Consider the following 22,896-nt stretch of genomic DNA (forward strand, 5'->3'; position numbering starts at 1 on the left):
AAAGGATGCCCAATTTTGTTTGGGAGCCACGTCGCACGACCGCGCAATTGTCAGTTAAAGCGACGCAGTGCCGAATCGCAAAAATCGCAAAAAGGGGGCCTAGTCCTTTGGCTGCAAATTGGTCCGGGGCTTAAGTGGTTAAGCACTTCAGCCCCAGAAGATTTTACCCCCTTCCTGACCAGAGCACTTTTTGCGATTCGGCACTGCGTTGCTTTAACTGACAATTGCGCGGTCGTGCGACGCTGCACCCAAACAAAATTGACGTCCTTTTTTTTCCACATATAGAGCTTTCTTTTGATGGCATTTGATAACCTCTCCGGTTTTAATTTTTTGTGCTACAAACAAAAAAAGAGCAACAATTTTGAAAAAAATGCATTCTTTTTTTCTTTTTCATGTTATAAATATCCCCCGAAAATATATATATAAAAAAAATCATTTTTTCCTCAGTTTAGGCCGATATGTATTCTTCTACATATTTTTAGTAAAAAAAAATCGCAATAAGCGTATATTGATTGATTTGCGCAAAAGTTATAGTGTCTACAAAATAGGAGATAGATTTATAAATTTTTATTATTATTTTATTTCTACTAGTAATGGCGGTGATCTGCGATTTTATCGGGACTGCGACATTATGGTGGACACATCGGACAATTTTGACACATTTTTGAGACGATTGGGATTTATACAGCGATCAATGCTATAAAAATGCATTGATTACTGTAAAAAGGCCACTGGCAGGGAAGGGGTTAACACTAGGGGGCGATCAAGGGGTTAATTGTGTCCCCTAGTGTGTGTTCTAACTGAAGTGGGGATGGGACTGTGTAGGGGAGATGACAGATCGCTATTCATACTCTGTATGAACAGACAATCTGTCTCTTCTCCCCTCAGAGAACCGGAAACTGTGTGTTTACACACACAGATCCCGGTTCTCTGTGTGTCAGCTGCAATCGTGCGAGCCCGGAGGTCTGGGGGCGAGCAGCGTGTGCATGGTGGCCGCCCCTAGTGGCCACAGGGCAGAGCAATGTTACATAATGTCGCTTTACCCAGCCGTGCCATTCTCCCGCAGTACAACTGGGGCGGCTGGTCGGCAAGTGGTTCAATCATGTCTCTCCTTTCCCTTCTTTCCTCCAGACTATACATGATTTTCCTACTGAAATCATATGTATATCAAATGTTATTTGCTGCTTAGAACAAGGTCCTTTGGTATTATCTATGGTGAGAACAAACTTTTGAATAGGTTTACTATGAATAAAAAAAGAAAACGAATCATCAGATCTTTTTATCTCTTTCAGCAGAGAAAAAACAAAAACATGCAAACTTTTTCTCAGTCCGATACCTGGACTCAAGACTTCTTGAATAGTCGTCACATCAAATGGATTCTTCAGACTATGTTGAGTTCCTCTGGTTTCTTACATCAATGTCCAAAGCTTATACAATTATACAGATTCTATTGATCCTTTGCTACAGCATCACATTCATTATTGGAGACATAGGAAATGGTCTAGTCATCTACGTTGCCAAGATGAAGACCGTCAATTCTGTTTGGTTCCTCAACTTGGCCATTGCCGATCTCATCTGCAACCTTGCCCTTCCTCTCTGTATTTCACAATGGAAACCGTTTTGGGAAACGTATTTTTAACAAAGATTTGTGCAAACTTTCCTTGTCCGTGATGCTCATCAACATGTTTTCTAGTGTCTATGTTTTGACTGTGATCAGCAGGGCCGTCTTTAAGGCAGGGCAAAAGGGGCAGCTGCCTGGGCCCTGTCATTGTTGTGGGGCCCAAAGCAGCTGCCTCATACTTGCCGACTATCCCAGTGTAAATTCCCTTGTCCCTTGAAGTTTTAGTCCCAATATCTCAGTGTGAAGTGATGGTACTAATGCTGCTCAGCTCTGTCCTATTGTTGTGTACAGATGACTCACCTGCAGACCCTGTGTTTACATGTAAATAACTAGCATTCATATGTAAATGGTGACGGCATTACTAAGTAAATAGATGCGGCCGGCAGCATTGATATGTAAATAAAGGTGGCATTCATATGTATATCATGCTCCCCTGCAGTGAGGAGATGATGTGCTGTAACCTCCAGCAACCAATCAGTATTACTTTACAGTAATCTCTAGTAACCAATTAACAGTAATGATATGCTGTAACCGCTGGTAACCAATCGCAATTGCCGCCTGATCTGATACAGTAAACTGATTTTAAATCTAGCTGCTATTTATTGTATGTCTCAGAGCAGGTGGAGAGCAAAACTGCATGGGGGGGAGCCCCAAGAAAAATTTTGCCCAGGGTCCAATCAGTATTAAAGACGGCCCTGTTGATCAGTATCAACAGGTGTGCCTCCATCATGTGGCCATTTTGGAGTCGAATATATAGAACACGTAGGCTGGTCAGCCCTAGTAGCAGTGTTTACTTGGCTTGCTTGTGTGTTGTGAGCAGCGTGCCGCATGTGGTGCGCAAATACATCCCCACGTGCCTCTTCCCCCTGAAACTCCCACGTGCCTTCCCCTGACCCCATGTCCTCCCCTGACATCCCATGTGCCTCTTCCCCTGACATCCCATGTGCCTCTTCCCTGACATCCCATGTGCCTCTTCCCCTGACATCCCACGTGCCTCTTCCCCTGACATCCCATGTGCCTCTTCCCCTGACATCCATGTGCCTCTCCCTGACATCCCACGTGCCTCTTCCCTGACCCTGACATCCCACGTGCCTCTTCCCCTGGCATCCCATGTGCCTCTTCCCCTGACATCCCATGTGCCTCTTCCCCTGACATCCCATGTGCCTCTTCCCCTGACATCCCACGTGCCTCTTTCCCCTGACATCCCATGTGCCTCTTCCCCTGACATCCCATGTGCCTCTTCCCCCTGACATCCCACGTGCCTCTTCCCCTGACCCTGACATCCCACGTGCCTCTTCCCCTGGCATCCCATGTGCCTCTTCCCCTGACATCCCACGTGCCTCTTCCCCTGATCTGTCAAGAGTAATGGCACAACCATCCACCCATCCCACATGCCAGGGTGCCTAGGTGCTTATCCTGAACTCTGAAACTCTCTTTTTCGGCCCCCACATCCCAATCACTTTCCAAAGCTTGCAGCCTCAACCTCCGCAACACCTTCAAACTACGTCCCTTTCTAACCAATGAAACCACAAAGCTCCTGATTCACTCCCTGGTCATCTCTCGCCTTGACTACTGCAACTCCCTCCTCATTGGCTCACCTTTACATACACTATCCCCCTTCAGGCCATCATGAATGCTGCTGCCAGACTCATCCACCTTACAAACCGCTCAGCGACTGCTACCCCTTTCTGCCAATCCCTCCATTCAGAGGCGGCTCTAGGCTTTGTGAGGCCTTAGGCTAAACTTAGACATGAGGCCCTACTCACACCCATAATTGGAAAAAGAATTCAAGCCATAAAAATGTATAATACAGTGCACTGCACAGTGTCTAATGAACTGATGGGAATTCACCCATGGCCAGTTCAGTAGGCATTGGATCATATGATAAGCTCCCTCTCTATAGTGATCGTCACTTACTAGATAGCTCTTTGGTATGCCTACATTTCACATTACCTTGGCCATAAATTGATCATCTATTTTCCTAAACCTATGCCCCATACCTGCTGTGGACACAATAATGAATTGTATTCAGGTCAGTGAACCTGAATACAGAGCTGACTGGGGAGAGAGAGGGGGAGAGAGAAAGGGGGGAGAGAGAAAGAGAGGGGGGGGGGGTGGGAGAGAGAGGGAGGGGAGACAGAGAGGAGGGGGAAGGGAGAGAGAGGCGTGGGAGAGAGGGAAGGGGGGACGAAGAGGAGGGAAGGGAGAGAGAGAGGAGGGGGAAGGGAGAGAGGCATGGGAGAGAGAGAGAAAGAGGTAGAGGGAGGGGTGGAAATAGAGTGGGGTGGAAATAGAGAGGAGTGGGAGAGAGGAGTAGGAGGGAGGGCGGAATAGAGGGGAGTGGGAGAAGGAGGTTAGAGGGGGGGTGGGAGAGAGAAAGAGAGGGGGGAGAGAGGGAAGGGGACAGAGAGAGGGAGGGAGAGAGGTAAGGGAGAGAGAGGGGGGGAGAGAGAGTGAGGAGAAAGAGAGGGAGGGGTGGGAGAGAGAGGGGAGGGAGAGAGAGAGGGATAGAGAGGGAGGAGAGAGAAAGAGAGGGAGGGTGGGAGAGAGAGGGGAGGGAGACAGAGAGGAGGGGGAAGGGAGAGAGAGAGTCGCAGGAGAGAGAGAGAGAACAAGAGAAAAAGGGGGAGAGAGAGGTGTAGAAATAGAGTGGAGTAGGAGAGAGAGGAGTGGGAGGGAGGGGGGAATAGAGGGGAGTGAAAGAAAGAGGTTAGAGAGGGGGGTGGGAGAGAGAGAGGGAAGAGAGAGAAGGGAGAGAGAGAGGAGGAAAGGGAAGGGAGAGAGAGGAGAGGGAAGGGAGAGAGAGAAGAGGAGAGGGAAGGGAGAGAGAGAAGAGGAGAGGGAAGGGAGAAAGAGGGGGAGGGGGAGAGGGAAGGGAGAGAGAGGGGGAGGGGGAAGGGAAGGGAGAGAGAGGGGGAGGGGGAGAGGGAAGGGAGAGAGATGGTGGAGAAGCAGGGGAGAGAAAGGCGAGAGAGAAAAACGGAGAGGTAGAGGGTTGAAAGAGAGAGGAGTGGGGTGAGATGGGGAGAGACATAGAGGGGGGAGAGAGAGAGGGGGTGAGGGGAGAGAGAGGGGGTAGGGAGAGAGGGGGTTGGAGAGAGGTGGGAGGGAAAGGGGGGAGGGGTAGAGGGAGAGAGGTGGGAGGGAAAGAGGGAAGGGGGAGAGAAGAGTGGGAGGGAGAGAGAGAGAGAAGAGTGGGAGGGAGGGGGAAGAGAGAGAGGGTGGGAGAGAAAGAGGGGGGGGGAGAGGGAAAGAGGGGTGAGATGGAGATAGAGGGGGGGAGAGAGAGGAGAGGGAGGGGGGAGAGATAAGAGAGAGAGAAAATGGGAGGGGGAGAGAGAAAGTGGGAGGCGGAGAGAGATAAGAGAGAGCGCAAGAGAGAGAGAGAGAGGGGGGAGGGAGAGAGAGGAGAGGAGGGAGGGAGAGAGAGAGAGGGGGGAGGGAGGAGAGAGGAGAGAGGGGGGGGGAGGGAGAGGGAGGGGAGAGAGGGAGGGAGGGAGAGAGAGGGGGAGGGAGGGGGAGAGAGGGGGGGAGGGAGAGAGAGGGGGGAGGGAGAGAGAGAGGGGGAGGGGAGAGAGAATGGGGAGAGGAGAGAGAGAGGGGGAGGGAGGGAGAAGAGGGGAGAGGGGGATGGAGAGAGAGGGAATGGAGAGAGAGAAGAGAGAAAGGGAAGAGAGCGAGAGAGAGAGAGGGAAGGGAGACAGAGAAGAGGGGGAAGGGAGATAGGCGTGGAAGAGAGGGAGAGATAGAGAGAGAAAGAGAGAGAGAGAGAGAAAAAAAAGAGGGAGGGGTGGAAATAGAGTGGAGAGGGAGGGGGTGAGGGGAGTGGGTGAAGGAAGTTAGTGAGAGGGGTGGGAGAGAGAAAGAGAGAGAGGGCGGAGAGGGGGTGGAAAGAGAGAGAGGAGGGGAGGGGGAGAGGGAAAGAGGGGTTGGAGGGAGATAGAGGGAGGGAGAGAGAGGAGGGGGAGAGAGAGATAAGAGAGAGTAGGGGTAAGGGAGAGAGAGGAGGGAGAGAGAGATGGGGGAGAGAGATAAGACAGGGAGAGAAAGTGGGGGAGGGGGGAGTGAGATAAGAGAGAGAGAGAGAAAAGGGGGAAGAGAGAGAGGGGGTGGGAGAGAGAAAGAGAGAGAGGGGAGAGAGGGAGGGAAAGAGGAGTGGGAGGGAAACAGGGGAGGGGGAGAGGGAAAGAGGGGTTGGAGGGAGATAGAGGGAGGGAGAGAGAGGAGGGGGAGAGAGAGATAAAGAGAGAGTAGGGGTAAGAGAGAGATGGGTGGGAGGGAGAGAGATAAGAGAGGGAGAGAAAGTGGGGGGAGAGGGGGGGGGAGAGTGAGAGATAAGAGAGAGAGAGAGAAAAGGGGGAAGAGAGAGAGGGGTGGGGGGGAAGAGAGAGAGGGGTGGGAGGGAGAGAAGGGGAGGAGAGAGAGAGGGGGGAGGAGAGAGAGAGAGAGAGGGGGGGGAGAGAGAGAGGGGGGAGAGAGAGAGAGAGAGAGAGGGGGGGGGGAGGAGACAGGGTATGGATGAGGGGGAGTGGGAGATGGGGAGGAGTAGAGGGGGAGAGAGAGAAGAAGGAAGGCGTTTTGTTCTGTGCTCCTGTGTGAGTTCTGGATATAAGCTGTGATGTCTGTGGTCCGGTCCCATGGAAGAGGAGCTGTTTGCATACAGGGGCTGGGTGGTGGACAGAGCAGTTATGTGTCAGTGTGCAATAAACAGATTTTGTCACTGGACTCACCCCAATCCCAAATTCATCACACCGCCGTCACTACAAGCAGCCTCTGCATTGCCTCTGGGTGAAACCACAACACACGTGCAGGGCGGGGCTTCATTGACCAGTCAACCCCTGCAGCCTGCAGCACATTGGCCCCTGGACCAACCAGTGAGATTTTTTTTTCTCCCGTCATCGCTGGTGCAGACCTTTATACGGGCATTACAGATTGCCCGAGGAGCAGTGACTCACCCCGATTCTTCCTCCCTGCAGCCAGGATAAAGATGAGAGGTGGAGGCAGTCCCGCTGGTGTTAGTGCAGGGCTCTGGCATGAAAATATCGATCCCGCACATACGCAGGCAGTGCCATCATTCTTCCCGATGCTGGGCTCTCCTCACCCCTTCCTCCGTCAGGCAAATTAGATGGGCGCGAGGCCCCTGGGAGCGCTGGGCCTTAGGCAACCGCCTAATATGCCTAATTATAGAGCCGCCTCTGCCTCCATTGGCTGCCACTCGTCCAACAAAGTCAATTCAAAATACTAACAATAAGTTACAAAGCCACCCACAACTCTGCCCCCAGCTACATCACTAGCCTAGTCTCAAAATACCAACCAAATTGTAATCTTCGTTCATCCCAAGACCTCCTGCTCTCTAGCTCCCTCATCACCTCCTCCCATATCTTCCTCCAGGACTTCTCCCGAGCCTCACCCATCCTCTGGAATTCCCTACCCCAATCTGTCAGACTGTCTCCAAATGTATCCACTTTTAGGTGATCCCTGAAAACTTTCCTCTTCAGAGAAGCCTATCCTGCCTCCATCTAACAACTGCACCATTTTCTCCATTAGCTCATCCCCCACAGCTATTACCCTTTTGTATAACTTGACCCTCCCTACTAGATTGTAAGCTCTAATGAGCCGGGCTCTCTGATTCCCCCTGTATTGAACTGTATTGTAATTGTACTGTCTGCCCTAATATTGTAAAGTGATGCGTAAACTGTCTGCGCTATATAAATCCTGTAAAATAATAAAATAAAAAAATAGAAGACAACTCAGACTGCTTTCCTAAGTATGAGGGATGGTTCAAAGAGGATATAGATAATCAAAAGGTTTAAGAAGATGTTTATCATCCAAAATGTATGTATGTTTTTCATTACCATTTATCATAATTACCATCTCTTATGTTCTAATTGCTTACAAAATCAGATCTCTTAAAAGACCAAACATTTCACAAAAACACTAAGCCCTTGTACACATGGTCGGACATTCCGACGGAAAATGTCCGATCGGACCGTGTTGTCCGACTGTGTGTGGTCTCCATCGGACTGTTTCTGTCGGAATATCCGACGGATAGGGATGAGCCGAACACCCCCCGGTTCGGTTCGCACCAGAACTTTCGAACGGACCCCAAATTCGTACGAACGTTAGAACCCCATTGAAGTCTATGGGACTCGAACGTTCGAAATGAAAAGTGTTAATTTTAATGGCTAATATGCAAGATACTGTCCTAAAAAGGGTTTGGGGACCTGGCTCCTGCCTTAGGGGACATGGGTCAATGCCAATAAAACTTTTAAAAATGGCCGTTTTGGCGGGAGCACTGATTTTAATGACGATTAAAGTGAAAAAAAAAAGTTAAATATTCCTTTAAATATCGTGCCTGGGGGGGGGGGGGGGGGGGTGTCTGTAGTATGCCTGTGAAGTGCAATGTGTTTCCTGTGTTTAGAACAGTCCCTGCACAAAATGACATTTAACGGAAATAACGTCATTTAAAACTGCTTGCGGTTTTAATGTTATATCTGGTTCCTGCAATATGGTTGAAAATCATTGAGAAAAATGGCATGGGTAGCCCTCCCTGCCCATTACCAGCCCCTTTGGGTCTTGTACGCATATTAAGGGGAACCCCGTACCCATATTAAAAAAAGGAAATACGTGTGGCCCCCAGGCCCTATATACTCAGAACAGCAGTATACAGGCGGTGCAAACAAGACAGGGACTGTGTAGGTTTGTTGTGTTAAGTTGAATCGGTTTGTAATTTTCAACCGGTACATTTTTAAAGTGTAGCTCCAGTCAAAAAAAAATATTTTTAAGCTTTTTGGAAAACATAGGGAAGGGTTATCACCCCTGAATAATTTGTTTTTCCGTCCATCTATTTCAGAGCATGCAGACAGCATGCACAATCTCCTACCGCTGACTGAAAGCTCTATTTAAAACGAGCAAGATATTTAGCTATATAGGTGGATATAGCAGTGTATACTGCATTCAGAGCACAATCTCCTAACACTGACTGACAGCTCTATTATAAAAGATAGATATATCGCTAGATATATAGGTGAATATAGCGGTGTATACTGCGGTCAGGGCACGCAGTCAACAACCACTACAGAAGAGCAAGAACCAAAAATTGGCCCATAACGATTGGTGTATACTGTGTTGAAGGTACACAGAACACCCACTAACTGCTACAGATGCCAACACACTACACAAGGCCGCCGCGCTGGCGGCCTTATATAGTGTGGGGCGTGTACTACACAGCCTGAGCTATGATTGGCCACAGGCATCCTGCCTGTGGCCAATCATGGCTCTCCTCGCTGCCGGCGCTGTGATTGGCCAAGCATGTGGGGTCACAGTGCATGCTTGGCCAATCATGAGCCAGCAATGCACTGCGCCATCGCAGTGCATTGTGGGCCGTGAGCGCCACACGAATTTGGTGCAAACGGCCCATAACGTTCGGAATTCGCCGAACGGGCGAACAGCCGATGTTCGAGTCGAACACGAAGCTCATCCCTACCGACGGACAAAGTTTTAGAGCTGAGCTATAAAACTTTCCGACAACATGATCCGATCGGACTTTGTCCAATTGTGTGTAGAGAATTCTGATCGGACAAAGTGCCACGCATGCTCAGATCAAATTCCTAGACCAAAGCTATTGGCTACTAGCCTGAACGTAGTCCCGTCGTAACGAAATAACGTCATCACGTTACGTACGATCGGATTTTCCGACAACTGTGTCTGACCGTGTGTATGCAACACAAGTTTCGGACAAAATGCGTCGGACAAAATCTGGCGGATTTTGTTGTCGGAATGTCCGACCGTGTGTACAAGGGCTTAAAGGTCATCATTGTCATTGTGCTTTGCTTCTTCATCTGTTGGTTTCATTACAATACGTGGCCATTTGTTCCTTACAACAGCAAATACTGGAAAGCCAACATGATCATCTCCGGAATTTGCATCTCCTTGACTTATTTCAACAGCTGCATCGATCCACTTGTCTATGTTTTGTGTTCCCAAGATTTAAAAAAAGGTTTTATAAAGTCCATGCCAGCCAGACTGGAATACATCTTCAGCGAACGGCCCTGAAGTCAACGCAGATAAATCTGCCTGCAACAAAACAAGAGTTGAACTAACCACATGCAGATTAGCGCGAGTTTCCTGCTGCCCGTTGGTAAGAAAAAAAAAATGGAAAAAGGACTAAGGAACTCAGAAAAGTGTTTTTATATTCTAATAAATTGTAGCATAAGCATTACATATTGGAATTGACTTATTAACCGCTTCATCCCCGGAAGATTGTACCCCCTTCCTGACCAGAGCACTTTTTGCGATTCGGCACTGCGTTGCTTTAACTGACAATTGCGCGGTCGTGCGACATTGCACACAAAAAAAATTGACTTCCTTTTCTCCCCACAAATAGAGCTTTCTTTTGGTGGTATTTGATTAGCTCTGCTGTTTTTATTTTTTGCGCTATAAACAAAAAAAGAGCGACAATTAAAAAAAAAAGCAGCAATATTTTGAACTTTTTGCTATAATAAATATCCCCCAAAAATATATAAAATATATTATCCTCAGTTTAGGCCGATACGTATTCTTCTACATATTTTTGGTAAAAAAAAAACGCAATAAGCATATATATTGATTGGTTTGCGCAAAAGTTATAGCGTCTACAAGATAGGGGATAGTTTTATGGCATTTTTCTTAATAATTTTTTTTTTACTAGAAATGGCGGCGTCAGCGATTTTTATCATGACTGCGACATTATGGCGGACACATCGGACAATTTTGACACATTTTTGGGACCATTGGCATTAATACAGCGATCAATGCTATAAAATTGCATTGACTACTGTAAAAAATGTCACTGGCAGTGAAGGGGTTAACCACTAGGGGCGGGGAAGAGGTTAAGTGTGTCCTGGGGAGTGTTTCTAACTGTCTGGGGGATGGGCTGTGTGTGTGTGATGTGGACAGTAATCGCTGCTCCCGATGACAGGGAGCAGACGGTCAGTGTCCTGTCGTTATGCAGAACGGGGAGATGCTGTTTACATCAGTATCTCTTTGTTCTTGAGCTCCATGGCACGATCACGGGTATCAAGTCCGCGGTTCCAGCAAGAATGGTCACAGCGCACAACGGGAATTTCAAAGTAACATACGGGTACGACGTATATATTCCGACAGCGGTCGGCAAGTGGTTACTGACAGTTTCACGGTCATGCGACACTGTACCCAAATAAAATGTATATACTTATTTCCCACAAATAGAGTTTTCTTTTGGTGGTATTTGATTACCTGTGCGGTTTTTTTTTTTGGCGCAATAGACAAAAAAAGAGTGACAATTTAGAAAAAAAGACAATCTTTCTTACGTTCTCCTATGAAACATATCCAATAAAAAAAAAATGTAAAAAATCTAATGTCTTCATCAATTTAGACCAATATGTGTTCTGCTAAAAAAAATCCCAATAAGCGTATATTGATTGGTTTGCACAAAAGTTAAAGTGTTTACAACTATGGGATACATTTATGGAATGTTTATTTATTTTTATTTTTTTTACTAGTAATGGTGGCGATCAGCTACTTAAAGCGGTTGTATACCCGCTGAATTTTTTATTTTTTTCCTCACCTGCAAAGCAAAAGGCATAATGAGCTAGTATGCACTGCATACTAGCTCATTATGAAATACTTACCTTAGAACGAGGCCCCGACATCTGTCCCGATCCACGCTGAGGGAGCTAACATGTTCCCTCTGCGTTTCTTCTGGGTGTTGCGGCTCCGGCGCTGTGAGTGGCCGGAGCCATGATATCGTTACTTCCGCGCATGCACGCGGGAGATTTCTCTCCGGCAGGGTCCGGCGTCTGCTGGGCTTCCAGCCGGAAATCCCCTGTGCGCAAGCGCCGCTGCAGTACGGTGCGGTTTAGCAGATATTTTTTTTACCTACAGGTAAGCCTTATTATAGGCTTTCCTGTAGGTAAAAGTCCCCAATTTGGCTATACAACCACTTTAAAGCGGGACTGCGACATTGTAGCGGACAAAGTGGACTCGCTGAGAGGCTGAGACGGGCATCAGTCCAGGCACCTGGCAGATCCAGACTTTATTGTCATGATGACGCGGTGCCTGGACTGATTCTAGTGACGTCAGCAGAGAGCGAACTTCCGTCACAATGGGTCACAGGAGTGAAAAAACGAATTGCACTCCTGTGACCCATAGGAGAAGCCCAGCCAAACGAGCCCAGGCTGGACTTTTCCTTTCAGTGACCACCACCTCTAGCTGGAATGCCTGCTCACTTCCAAAAGTTCATCCCTCTACAGAGTCGCACACGCCTGTATTTATATCTCTCAGGATGCCTCAGGGGAACCAACTCCTACTCCTGGTGTAACCTGGGCAAACAGATCTACTCCCAGGTTCTCAATGTGTAGACCTCACTACAGAGTCACACACGCCTGATGTAATATCTCTCAGGATACCTCGGGAACACAAATCCTCATCACAGTGCACCTAGACAGTTTAGACCTCCTCCCGGGATCTCATTCAGTCATGTGTGACCCTATAAAGACAAAAGCAAACCATAGTGCTCTCTGCTAGTAACATTTATTAAAATATAACTTAGGGATAAAATACATAAGAATGTGAAAAACATGCATATCATCATCAATAGTGATGTAAACGGAGAAAAAAAACATCCTGAATGGCGGCACCTCACACCTGTATGGGTTACGCTCTTTGATGAGCTTCTTCTTTTTAAATTCTGTGATGCTGTGTCCTTCACCAACATTTATGATGTTATGTTCACCACATTGAATGGACCTATATATCAAAGAAGGTCAACTAACCTTCTAAGCCCTTGTACAAGCGGTCGGAAATTCCGAAGGAAAACGTCAGTTCGGATTATATTGTCGGAAAATCCGATCGTGTGTGGGCTCTATCAGACTGTTTCCGTCGGAATATCCGACGGACAAAGTTTTAGAGCTGGGCTATAAAACTTTCCGACAACATGATCCGATAGGACTTCGTCCGATTGTGTGTAGAGAATTCCGATTGGACAAAGTGCCACACATGCTCAGATCAAATTCCTAGACCAAAGCTATTGGCTACTAGCCGCAACGTAGTCCGGTCGCAACGAACGAACGTCATCAGGTTCCGAACAATGGGATCAACTTTCTCCGACCGTGTGTATGCAACACCAGTTTTCAGACAAAATCCATCAGAAAAAATCCGAAGGATTTTGTTGTCGGGAATGTCTGACCGTGTGTACGGGGGGCTTAGAACTCCCAGGATGATATCCTTCATTCATTACATTGGTCTGGTATTGTATGTGAGGACTGTGAGAGCCTGTCCACATTAATGGGCGTCAGAGAGTGCAGAAGAGCGCTAGCTGTAGTTATTCCAACACATCTAGATAAAATGAGCATGTAACTCATGCAGTGAAAGGGGGCCCATTGCATGGATGGATTTTACACTAGCCTTGAGTTCAGCTTTAGGCCGGGTTCACACTATAGCGATGCGGGAACGCCGCGAATCCGCGGCATTTACCCGCATCGCACACCTCCCACCGGCAGTTCACACTGCCCTATGCGGACGGCTGGGAGTGTCAATGTTATGTTAATGACACCCCCAGATCCGTCGGCATATCGCAGTGCGATCTGCCGACTCGCACAGGAAACGGATCGCATGGTGGGAACCCCCATGCGATCCGATTCTGTTGCGGACCCAAAAAAGGGTCCCGTGCGAGTTTGCTGCGGGAGCGCTGCGAATTCAGCCATACTATCTGTATACTATCTGTATGGCTGAACTCGCATCGCTACGGAGATCGGATGTGATTTGCTGTGCGAATCACATCCGGATCTCCCCCCGCAGCGGTGTGAACCGGGCCTCAAAGGGGTTGTAAAGGTAAATGTTTTTTCACCTTAATGCATTCTATGCATTAAGGTGAAAAAATATTTCACAGTGCCGGCACCCCCAGCCCCCCCGTTTTACTTACCTCACCCCTCGAAAGTCCCGCTCTCGCCCCGCCGTCCCCTTCACCGCTCAGCCTGGCCGCTGATTGGCTGGAGTGGATGGATTGAAGGCAGCGCAGCCATTGGCTCGTGCTGCTGTCAATCACATCCAATGACGCAGCACGCCGGGGGGCAGGGCCGTGTGATACAGCGAGCGGCTATAGCCGCCAGCTGTATCACGGGAGCGCACCCGCAAGTGCTTCTCACCATGCGAGGGAGCTTGCATGAACGTGAGAAGTACCTGCGGGAAGAAGCAGAGACAGCCGCCGAGGGACCCCAGAAGAGCAGGTTCGGGGCCACTCTGTGCAAAACAAGCTGCACAGTGGAGGTAAGTATAACATGTTTGTTATTTTAAGAAAAAAAAAATGTTTTACTTTACAATCCCTTTAAACTTAAACAATAACACCCAACCTTACAAGAAATGTTTTGCATTTGATATGCACTATCTTATTGTATTATCATAGCGTGATGTGGATCATGTGTTCTTCCAGTGATAGATAGTACATAGTGATACGCTGATACACTTACATATCGTTACAAGACTGAGACAAAATTATACAGTATAAACAACACTAAGGCTGGACGTGCCTAAGGCTGTTGATCATTATCCAGGTAGTAGAAGAACATAGTCAAGCACCAAAGCCAACTTCAGAAGCAATTTCTTATACCTACAGAAGCAAACTTATACATGCAACGTATAAACTGAACTACTTGCCACATCTTTGAAAGGCCGGTCTACGTGAGTAAGGTAGGTATGGGTCAAAAATGGATTTACATGGACTGATTTACTCAATTATTTTCCCTAGACTGACTCCAAATGTCATCTCAACTTCTTTTCTAGATGATTGGGTAGAGCGTATGTTCCTAATTCGGACCATCGTAAATGATGCTAAATATTTTTCTATTATCATTTATTCAAAGTTTTTTGTTTTCTTTGCTTGTTCTTTTAGGCTCCATTCACACTTTGGACATAAATGTCATATGACAAGTTGTTCCCCACGTTTTGCAATGATAACCATTTATATATGCACGACTTAAAGTTGCAGTAACTTCAAAGTAGTTCATGCACTACTTTGATCTAACTTTTATTCAACTTGAGGGCCATAGATTTCAATGTTAACCCTCAAAAGTTGCATGATAGTACTACCTGAATGTTATACAGTGTATCAGTTGTCCATTATCACTGGTCAAAGTCGTATTCAAGTTGTACCCATCTACAGTTGGTTCAAAGTTGCATCAAACTTGCACTCCAAAGTTAGTATAACTTTGGAGTCATGCAAGTGTGAATGGAGCCTTAGCAAATAAATATTTTTCTATTATTATTATTATTATTATTATTATAATACAGGTTTTATATACAGTTTGCTCAGCGCTTTACAACATGAGGGCAGACATTACAGTTACATTACAATTTGGTACAAGAGGAATCAGAGGGCCCTGCTCGTTAGAGCTTACAATCTATTATGTAAAACGTCCATGGTTTCCTCTTACATGCTTTGTTTTTTCTTAATGCATTTAGGTATAACACCACATTTATTTTATACATTCATGAATACAAATTTTAACTTAGCTATCTTTTTCTTTTGCTTTCGTAGCATATAGTGATTATTCATCCTTTAACCCAATGGGAAATGCTTAATGATAACTTCGCTCAAGGTAATGTTTAGAAAATTCCACTTTTATTGTAAATTTTTAGATAGAAGTTTTAACATAAACCAAACGCAAGTCAACGCCTATATTATTGTACATTATTTTCCACATAAATAACATGGGTACTCTGGTCTCGACTTGGTAGTTTCTATGCAAACCAATTTATCACACCCAAAAATATTAATTTATTACACCCAAAACAATGGTATCTTAAATCCCAAAATTTAACGTTGAGTAAATAGATTATCCCACGTCTTCACATGAGCCCAGATCACTGATTTTTTGAAGGACTTTGAACCTTAAATCCATTTTGAACCCTAAATCCATGCAAGCATGCTACCTACGTAGTCATCTGCTGTACTATCAAATATTTGAATCTGAAGCCCCCCAAAGAGGGCTCCGACTTTCTATCTTACAGGCTAATGAGGAGATGCCAAAGAGGGTTAGTTTCACTGACAACTAGACAATAAGGCTGGCAGATCCACCTTTGATATACCCTTAAATAAATATATGTGTTTGAGCATGGATATTCTGCCTTTATATTGAGAATTTACTTTTATTGTTGTACATTTTTCAATAAGTTTTTAAAATTACACAAATGCAACTGAACACCTATATTACCATACATTATTTTCCACATACATTACATGGTTACTTTGGGTTTGATAATGTCCTTGAAAACTAATTTATCACTTAAAACAATGGTTTATAAAATGCAAAAAAATAACACTGAGCAAATACCATACCATATTGTTACTCAATATCTCTGCAAGAGCCCAGCAGATGGTGCTCCTAGGAGGACTTTGAACTTAAAATCCAGTGTTGTGAGCATGCTACCTATTTAGTCATCTGCTGACTTTTTTCAATTAAATATCTGAATCAGAAGCCTTTAATGAAGGCTCCTATTCTATCTCACAGACTGTTTGCTAGTTTAATGGCGGTTAGCTTTTGAGAAGATGTTAGAGGGTTAACTTCACTGACCAATTGTTTTTAGGCAATATAAGTGGAGGCTCAAGTTATATCAGAGGTTTTCTTTCTTTTTTTTCTTTGCTTGCAATCTGCCTTGACACATTTATTTCAAGTGAAGTAGATGAGAGGCATTGGATCTTTGGTTTATTCTAATACAAGCCGACAGATTGAAGCTTGCAATAGCTCCATTTAGCTCCAATAGCTCCGTCACCCCAGGGGATGTTTTTCTCAGATGAAATGCGTCGAGTTGAGCCTACTGTTTCCATTACGTTAATATTCCAGTCATACAAGTGCTTGTTGTTTCTACTCAAATGTGAGTGTTTTCTAATATTTTTTTAATAAATTTCATGTTAAGCGGATTCACACTATGTGGAATTTTTATTTAATTTATGGTTAAAATCTGTGAACCCATGCAAAGGATTCCACCTCTGAGTTTTGCTCTTGTGATGTTTACCCCCTGGAGGAATGTGTGACTACAACCTTCAGGGTCAAACGTCCCTAAACGCTGTTGTTTCCAATCATTGGTTGCATTGTCACCACAAAGCTTTGAGGACTCGTTTGGCATATACCTTGTTGAGTCCATACGTTCCGGTAAGCCTCAGTTTTATCGGTGGTGGTTTCTCCCATTGCTTTATTTTCATGCATTATTGTCTTCATATTTGGAGGTTGATATCTACTCACCGGGATCAACACTTCAACATGTTTGTTGTTTTTTTCACTTATTTTTCAAAACTCCATTTTAATGTTTTTATCCACTTTTCACAGTGTAGACTTTACATTTCATTAACTTTACAATTTCTATTTTTGTGTACATTTAATTATGTTTGCACAAGTTTTTGAATGTTTAAACAATAGTTTTTGTTATATGGTCCAATACCATTCCTATTTAGCTCCGCTCTTTTCTATATTTAATGAGGTTGATTTACTAAAGGCAAAAAGACTTTTGCAAGAACAGTTTCTCCAGAGCTTTGTAAATAAGCAGAAGCTCTGCTGACTACCACCATCATCCAATCATGTGCAAGCAAAAATGCTGTTTTTTTTTAATTTTATTTTTTCTTGCACGTGATTGGGTATTCTTTTCAAAGTGAAGCTTTACCTCATTTACTAAGCTCTGGAGCAACTGCACTTTGAAGAGCGCACAGTCTATTTGCCTTTAGTAAATCAACCCCATTGTGTTTCATGAGATAAAACAATTTCCCTTTATAAAAAAAATACCAGCTGAAGCTGCTGCACTAAAAGATATATAGGGTTTGATTTACTTAAAGGGGTTGTAAAGGTAAATGTTTTTTCACCTTAATGAATTCTATGCATTAAGGTGAAAAAATATCTCACAGTGTCGGCACCCCCAGCCCCCCCGTTTTACTTACCTCACCCCTCGAAAGTCCTGTGTTCACCCCGCCGTCCTCTTCACCACTCAGCCTGGCCGCTGATTGGCTGGAGTGGATGGATTGAAGGCAGCGCAGCCATTGGCTCGTGCTGCTGTCAATCACACCCAATGACGTGGCGCGCCGGGGGCGGGGCCGTGTGATACAGTGAGCGGCTATAGCCGCTCGCTGTATCACGGGAGCGTGCCCGCAGGTGCTTCTCACCATGCGAGGGAGCTCGCAAGAACGTGAGAAGTACCTGCGGGAAGAAGCAGAGACAGCCGCAGAGGGACCCCAGAAGACCAGGTTCGGGGCCACTCTGTGCAAAACGAGCTGCACAGTGGAGGTAAGTATAACATGTTTGTTATTTTAAGAAAAAAAAATAATCCTTTACAATCCCTTTAAATGCAAATAGGCTGTTCCCGTTGGAAAGCAATTTGCACTTTGCAAGATAATTGTCCCTTAGTGAATGTTGTGAAAATTTACTTTGCAAACAAATACCCAGTTATGTGCAAAGAAAAATATATTTTTTGCTTGCACAGGAAAGGATTTTGGAGATCAGCTGAGCTTCAACTCATTCATTAAGCTAAAGGAATGATCAATGTTCAGCAAAGAAAACACACATGTAAGTTGCGCCCCCGCATATGTAAACAGTGTTCAAATCACAGACCTTCTCTGTAACTCTAACCTGGTAACCGTTAATTTTTTTAAAGCGTCGCCTATGGAGATCTTTAGGTACTGTCGTTTGTCACCATTCCATGAGTGCGTGCAATTTCAAAACATGACATGTTAAATATCTATTTATTTGGCGTAACCTCATCTTTCACATTATACAAAAAAATTGGGCTAATTTTACTGTTTAGTTTTTTTAAATTCCTAAAAGTGCCTTATTTCCCCAAAAAGTGTTTGAAAGACCTCTGCGCGAATACAGTGTGACATAAAAAAGTACAATGATCGCTATTTTATTCTCTAGATTCTCTATAAAAATAATAAATAAATACATATAAATATATAATGTTTGGGAGTTCTAAGTAATTTAGTAATTTTAGTAATTTTAACCCGTAAACAACAAATGTCAGAAAAAGGCTTAGGCATGAAAGCGTTAAGGTAATTGAGTAATCCGTGTGGCTAAAAATGCTTTTGGTGAAACATCTTCAACATTGTAGAGCAAGACCATCTGAATGTGATTAACTAGTAGTAGCTGTAATCAGGAGCAGACTGACAACTCATGGGGCCCCCGGGCAATAAGAGATGATGGGGCCTTCGGGCAATAGGAGAAGATTATGGGGCCTTTGGGCAATAGAAGATTATGGGGCCCCCAGGCAATAGATTATGGGGCAACACAGTATACACACACATACAGTATACACACACAGACACACAATATACACACACAGTATACACAAACAGAATACACATACACACACTGAAAAGGTACTGGAGAGGTGGGGCAGCTATAATCTTGGGATTTTTAAATAAACTCAGATTTTTACATACTGTCCCTGGTTTTATTGAGGCTGACAACCCTGATGGCATGGGGTCCTCGGGCAGTGCCTGTGTGCCCGAATGGTCAGTCCGCCCCTGGCTGTAATGACATATTTTATTTTTTTGTGGGGCTTTTTTTGTAATTTAATTTAAGAACTGTAATTATTGGAAAATGAGTACTATGACTTGCACTGCAGATTAGAACTTTTCATTTCAAAAGAATCATATGTGAAAGTTGTGTGTGAACTTTGTGCCAAAGTTGTGTAAATCTTGGGTGTAAACATTGGTAAGTGGACTCATCAATTTGCTTACATTTTTAACACTTTTTTACTTTTTTGTATTTTTTTTAATAGGAGCGCATCTAGCTTGAAGAATTTGGCTCAAGTAGCAAAAAGACAAAAGGATACAATGTATTCCGAATCCTCATATGAACTAGCCTACACCATCACAAAAGTAACAACTATCAGTTGTTACATTTTCACATTTGTTGTGGGAGTCATTGGAAACGGTTTGGTCATATGGATCACCGGCTGCAGAATGAAGACCGTCAGTGCGGTTTGGTTTCTCAATTTGGCCATCGCTGACTTTTTGTGTTGTATCTCTCTTCCAGTGCGTATAGCCGAATGGCTCTTATTGGATCATAACAACGTTCGTTTACCCATTGTCTATTTTAATGTTAGCATGCTGCACATAAACTCTTTTACCAGTGTTGCTTTCTTAACGGTCATTAGTATTGATCGATTTGTGACCATCTTTTGGCCAATTTGGGCAAAAACACATAAAACGCGTGGGTTAGCCATCACTGCTTCGGTTGTTCTGTGGATCTTGTGTTTCGCACTTGTGGTACTGCAAATATATATTTTCCCTAATGAAATTCATACGTTTTTTGCAGCTGTCCCAGAGCACGAAGACCTAAAAGTTTATGAAGTACGTAACCATGAGGTCCCATCCTATGGCTCCTTTAAAAAATATTTCATGATCTCTCGAAGTCTTGTCATGTTCGCGTTGCCTTTTGCCGTAATCCTTATCTGCTACGGTTTAATTATCTACAAACTGCATACTGGTAAATATAAACGTCCACAGGCATTTCACAGGACTTTCAAGATTATCGCAGCTGCTGTAGGAGGCTTTTTCGGCTGTTGGTTTCCATACAATGTGTGGCCATTTATAGCAAAGCGGACCAATATCCGACATTTGCATCTAGACTTGACCATGAGCTCTCTTTGCATTTGCCTGGTGACGGTCAGCTGTTGCCTGAATCCCATTCTTTATGCCTTGTTAAGTAAAAAGCGAAGCCAGGATTCAAGAACATCCATCAAAATTAGAATGCAAAATGCAATGAGTGACTTTAAATAAACTTCAATTAAATTGCATTGCAAATACTGCTGCATTCATTTTTTATTTGAACTGAAGTTTCTCTATATACAATTATGTAGGTTTTCAGAATTGGATAAACCATTTTCAGAGAGGGGTCTTGAAAGCCTGTATCTTGAATAACTTGAGTTAGCCAATAAAAGGTATTACTACCAACTACCAGGCACTACAAGTTTGCAATCAAAAGCAGTGGCGGCTGGTGCTCAATTTGCTTGGGGTGGGTGGGGCAGCCCGCATCCTCCCCGCCCAGCCAGCCAGCTACCCCTCCAAGCCAGCCAGTAAACAACCCCTCCGCGCACGCGTGCGTGCTTGCTCACATTACCACATTGCTCGCCTGCCAGCCCCGCACTTACTCCATTCAGATTGTGGCTTTTGTGGCTTCCCCCTGCATCTCCTCCTGAGTCCTGGCGTTCGCTTCTCCTCCCGGCCAATCAGGACTTAGGACTTGAGGCCAATCAGATCTTGGGATACCGGCCAAATGGATCTCAGGACCCGCTTCCTGTTTGGCCAGGAGGAGAAACAGGAGGATATTAGCGAATATTATTTAGCTAATGTCACACAACTTGGTAGGCTTGGGGCACAGTGCTCTGCGCCCCAAGCCCACCCTTTCTGAAGCCAATTAGAGCCTCAGGCTCTAATCATGTGCTTTGGAAAAAAAAACCTTTGGAATCCATGCGTCTGGTACCCTGCATGTAGATTAGGGGCCGGGTACATAGATTAGGGGGGCAACTGTACCCAAATTCAATTTTATCTTTTTTTTCACAGAAATAGAGCTTTTTGGGGTGGTTTTTAATTATTGTTGTTTTTTTTTTTTTTGTTTTTTTTGCTTAAAAAAAAAGCAAAAGACCAAAATTTTTTTAAAAAAAAAGGTTTGTCTCAGCTGTTGGCTGAAAATGTTGTAAATATGTAATTTTTCTCCTTCACTGATGGGCACTATTGAGGTGCCACTGATGGGCACTGATGAGACAGCACTGAAGGGTACTGATAAGGTGGTACTGATAAAGGAGGAACTAATATGTGGCACTGATAGGCACTGATAGGTGACCCTGATATGCAGCACTGATGGGCACTGATAGGCACTGATAGGAAGCACTATGAGCAATGATAGGTGGCATGGCTAGGCAGCACTGATGGGTGGCACTGATGGGCAATGATGGGCTATACTGATGGGCACTGATGAGTGACACTAATGAGCAGCCACTGATGGGCACTGAAAGGCAGCACTGACTTGCATCACAAATTGGCATCACTGCTGGGCACTGTTTGGGCTGCACTGATGATTAGTGCCCTCATTATCTGTACAGATCTCCCTTGTGAGGAAATGCTGCTGATCAGATCTCCTCTCCTCACACTCTGTTAGTGTGAGGCGAGGAGAGCCCATAAACTGCATTATCTTGTTTACATGTGAACAGCTGTGATTGGACACAACTGATTACATGGGTAAAGAGCCAGGTCCCAGTGACACAGCACTTCCGGGCACGCAAGTGTGGTGAGACTGGAGCAACATCATAGAACAACAGAGCACCCCCCCCCCCCTTCATTTGTCTATATGGTGGGTGGGAGGGAGTTAAGTGCAAAGAAAGGCATCAAAAGTCTAATAGGTTTTAAAAGTTTACAGCGGTAAGCTTGCATAAGACTGTGTAGTGGGGGCAAGAACATTAGATGTTGCATACTGGCCCATCGATTTGGGGATCACCAGGCAGAGCAGTAGGTGTGTAATCCAATCTATGTTATGGCCAGGGGAACTCCAGAGGGGGTTCCAAGGGAGTAATCGCCAGGAAGAAGATGTTATGGGATATATTATATATATATATATAATATTCTTTTGTATCTATTCTTTTTTTTGTGTGTCATATATACTCCGAGTGAGCAGGGAGGTGGTGGGCTAGTGGGGTTTGTTGAAGGGGGGTGGTCTGGGGTGATTTTTATTTTTGTGGTTTTGTCTATATTGTGTTAATGGTGTTTACATATAAAATAATAAAAAGGATTTGATTTGAAAAAACAACTGCAAGCCAAGTGGTTGGCTTACAGTTGCGGTACAGCTCTATTTATCTCAATAGGTGAGTATGGCTGGCTGTGCCGCCTGTCAAACTCTGCAACCCGTGATAAAGGCAGCAGCATATGTACCATGTTGTCAGCCAGTAGTGTTACACTTTTGGTGGACTGCCGAGGGGAGATAAAAACTCGGTCCATCCATCTGTTTTTACCCCTTATTCTTAGCCGCCTGTCCTCCTCATAAAGGTACTGCGGCATTAACAAACAACATTATTTCTCAACAAAAATGGAGTTACACCTAGTTATCAATAATACCAAAAATACCTAGTTATCTTTAATGTATATTATATCCAATCGTCTTTAATATTATTCATATTTTTATTTAAATGTTGTAATATTATTGTGTACATTTTTGTTCTTTCTTTTAGCAAGCATTGTACATTTCTTAGGTGTTGTTTATTGTGTCCTATATAACATGAAA

General features: G+C 44.7%; 1 protein-coding gene across 2 annotated transcripts; it reads left to right on the top strand.

Moving 5' to 3' along the window:
• The first annotated feature begins 14,143 nt into the window (after positions 1 to 14,143).
• Positions 14,144 to 22,896, top strand: LOC143933744 (C3a anaphylatoxin chemotactic receptor-like). Of its 2 annotated transcripts, XM_077456740.1 has the most exons (3): positions 14,144 to 14,326; positions 15,174 to 15,234; positions 19,400 to 22,896. In XM_077456740.1, the coding sequence occupies exon 3, from the start codon at positions 19,455 to 19,457 to the stop codon at positions 20,400 to 20,402; it is 948 nt and encodes a 315-aa protein (XP_077312866.1). In that variant the 5' UTR covers positions 14,144 to 14,326; positions 15,174 to 15,234; positions 19,400 to 19,454; the 3' UTR covers positions 20,403 to 22,896. The 2 variants fall into 2 exon arrangements, with proteins under 2 accessions (XP_077312866.1, XP_077312867.1); XM_077456741.1 differs by lacking the exon at positions 15,174 to 15,234.

Source organism: Lithobates pipiens, unplaced genomic scaffold (genome assembly GCF_037356315.1).
Source record: "Lithobates pipiens isolate NorthernLeopardFrog02 unplaced genomic scaffold, aLitPip1_a1.2 Scaffold_27, whole genome shotgun sequence".
NCBI lineage: Eukaryota > Metazoa > Chordata > Amphibia > Anura > Ranidae > Lithobates > Lithobates pipiens.

Bases quoted from the DNA above. Each gene is read 5' to 3' on its own strand.
- LOC143933744 (XM_077456740.1), top strand. From the start codon at position 19,455: ATGTATTCCGAATCCTCATATGAACTAGCCTACACCATCACAAAAGTA.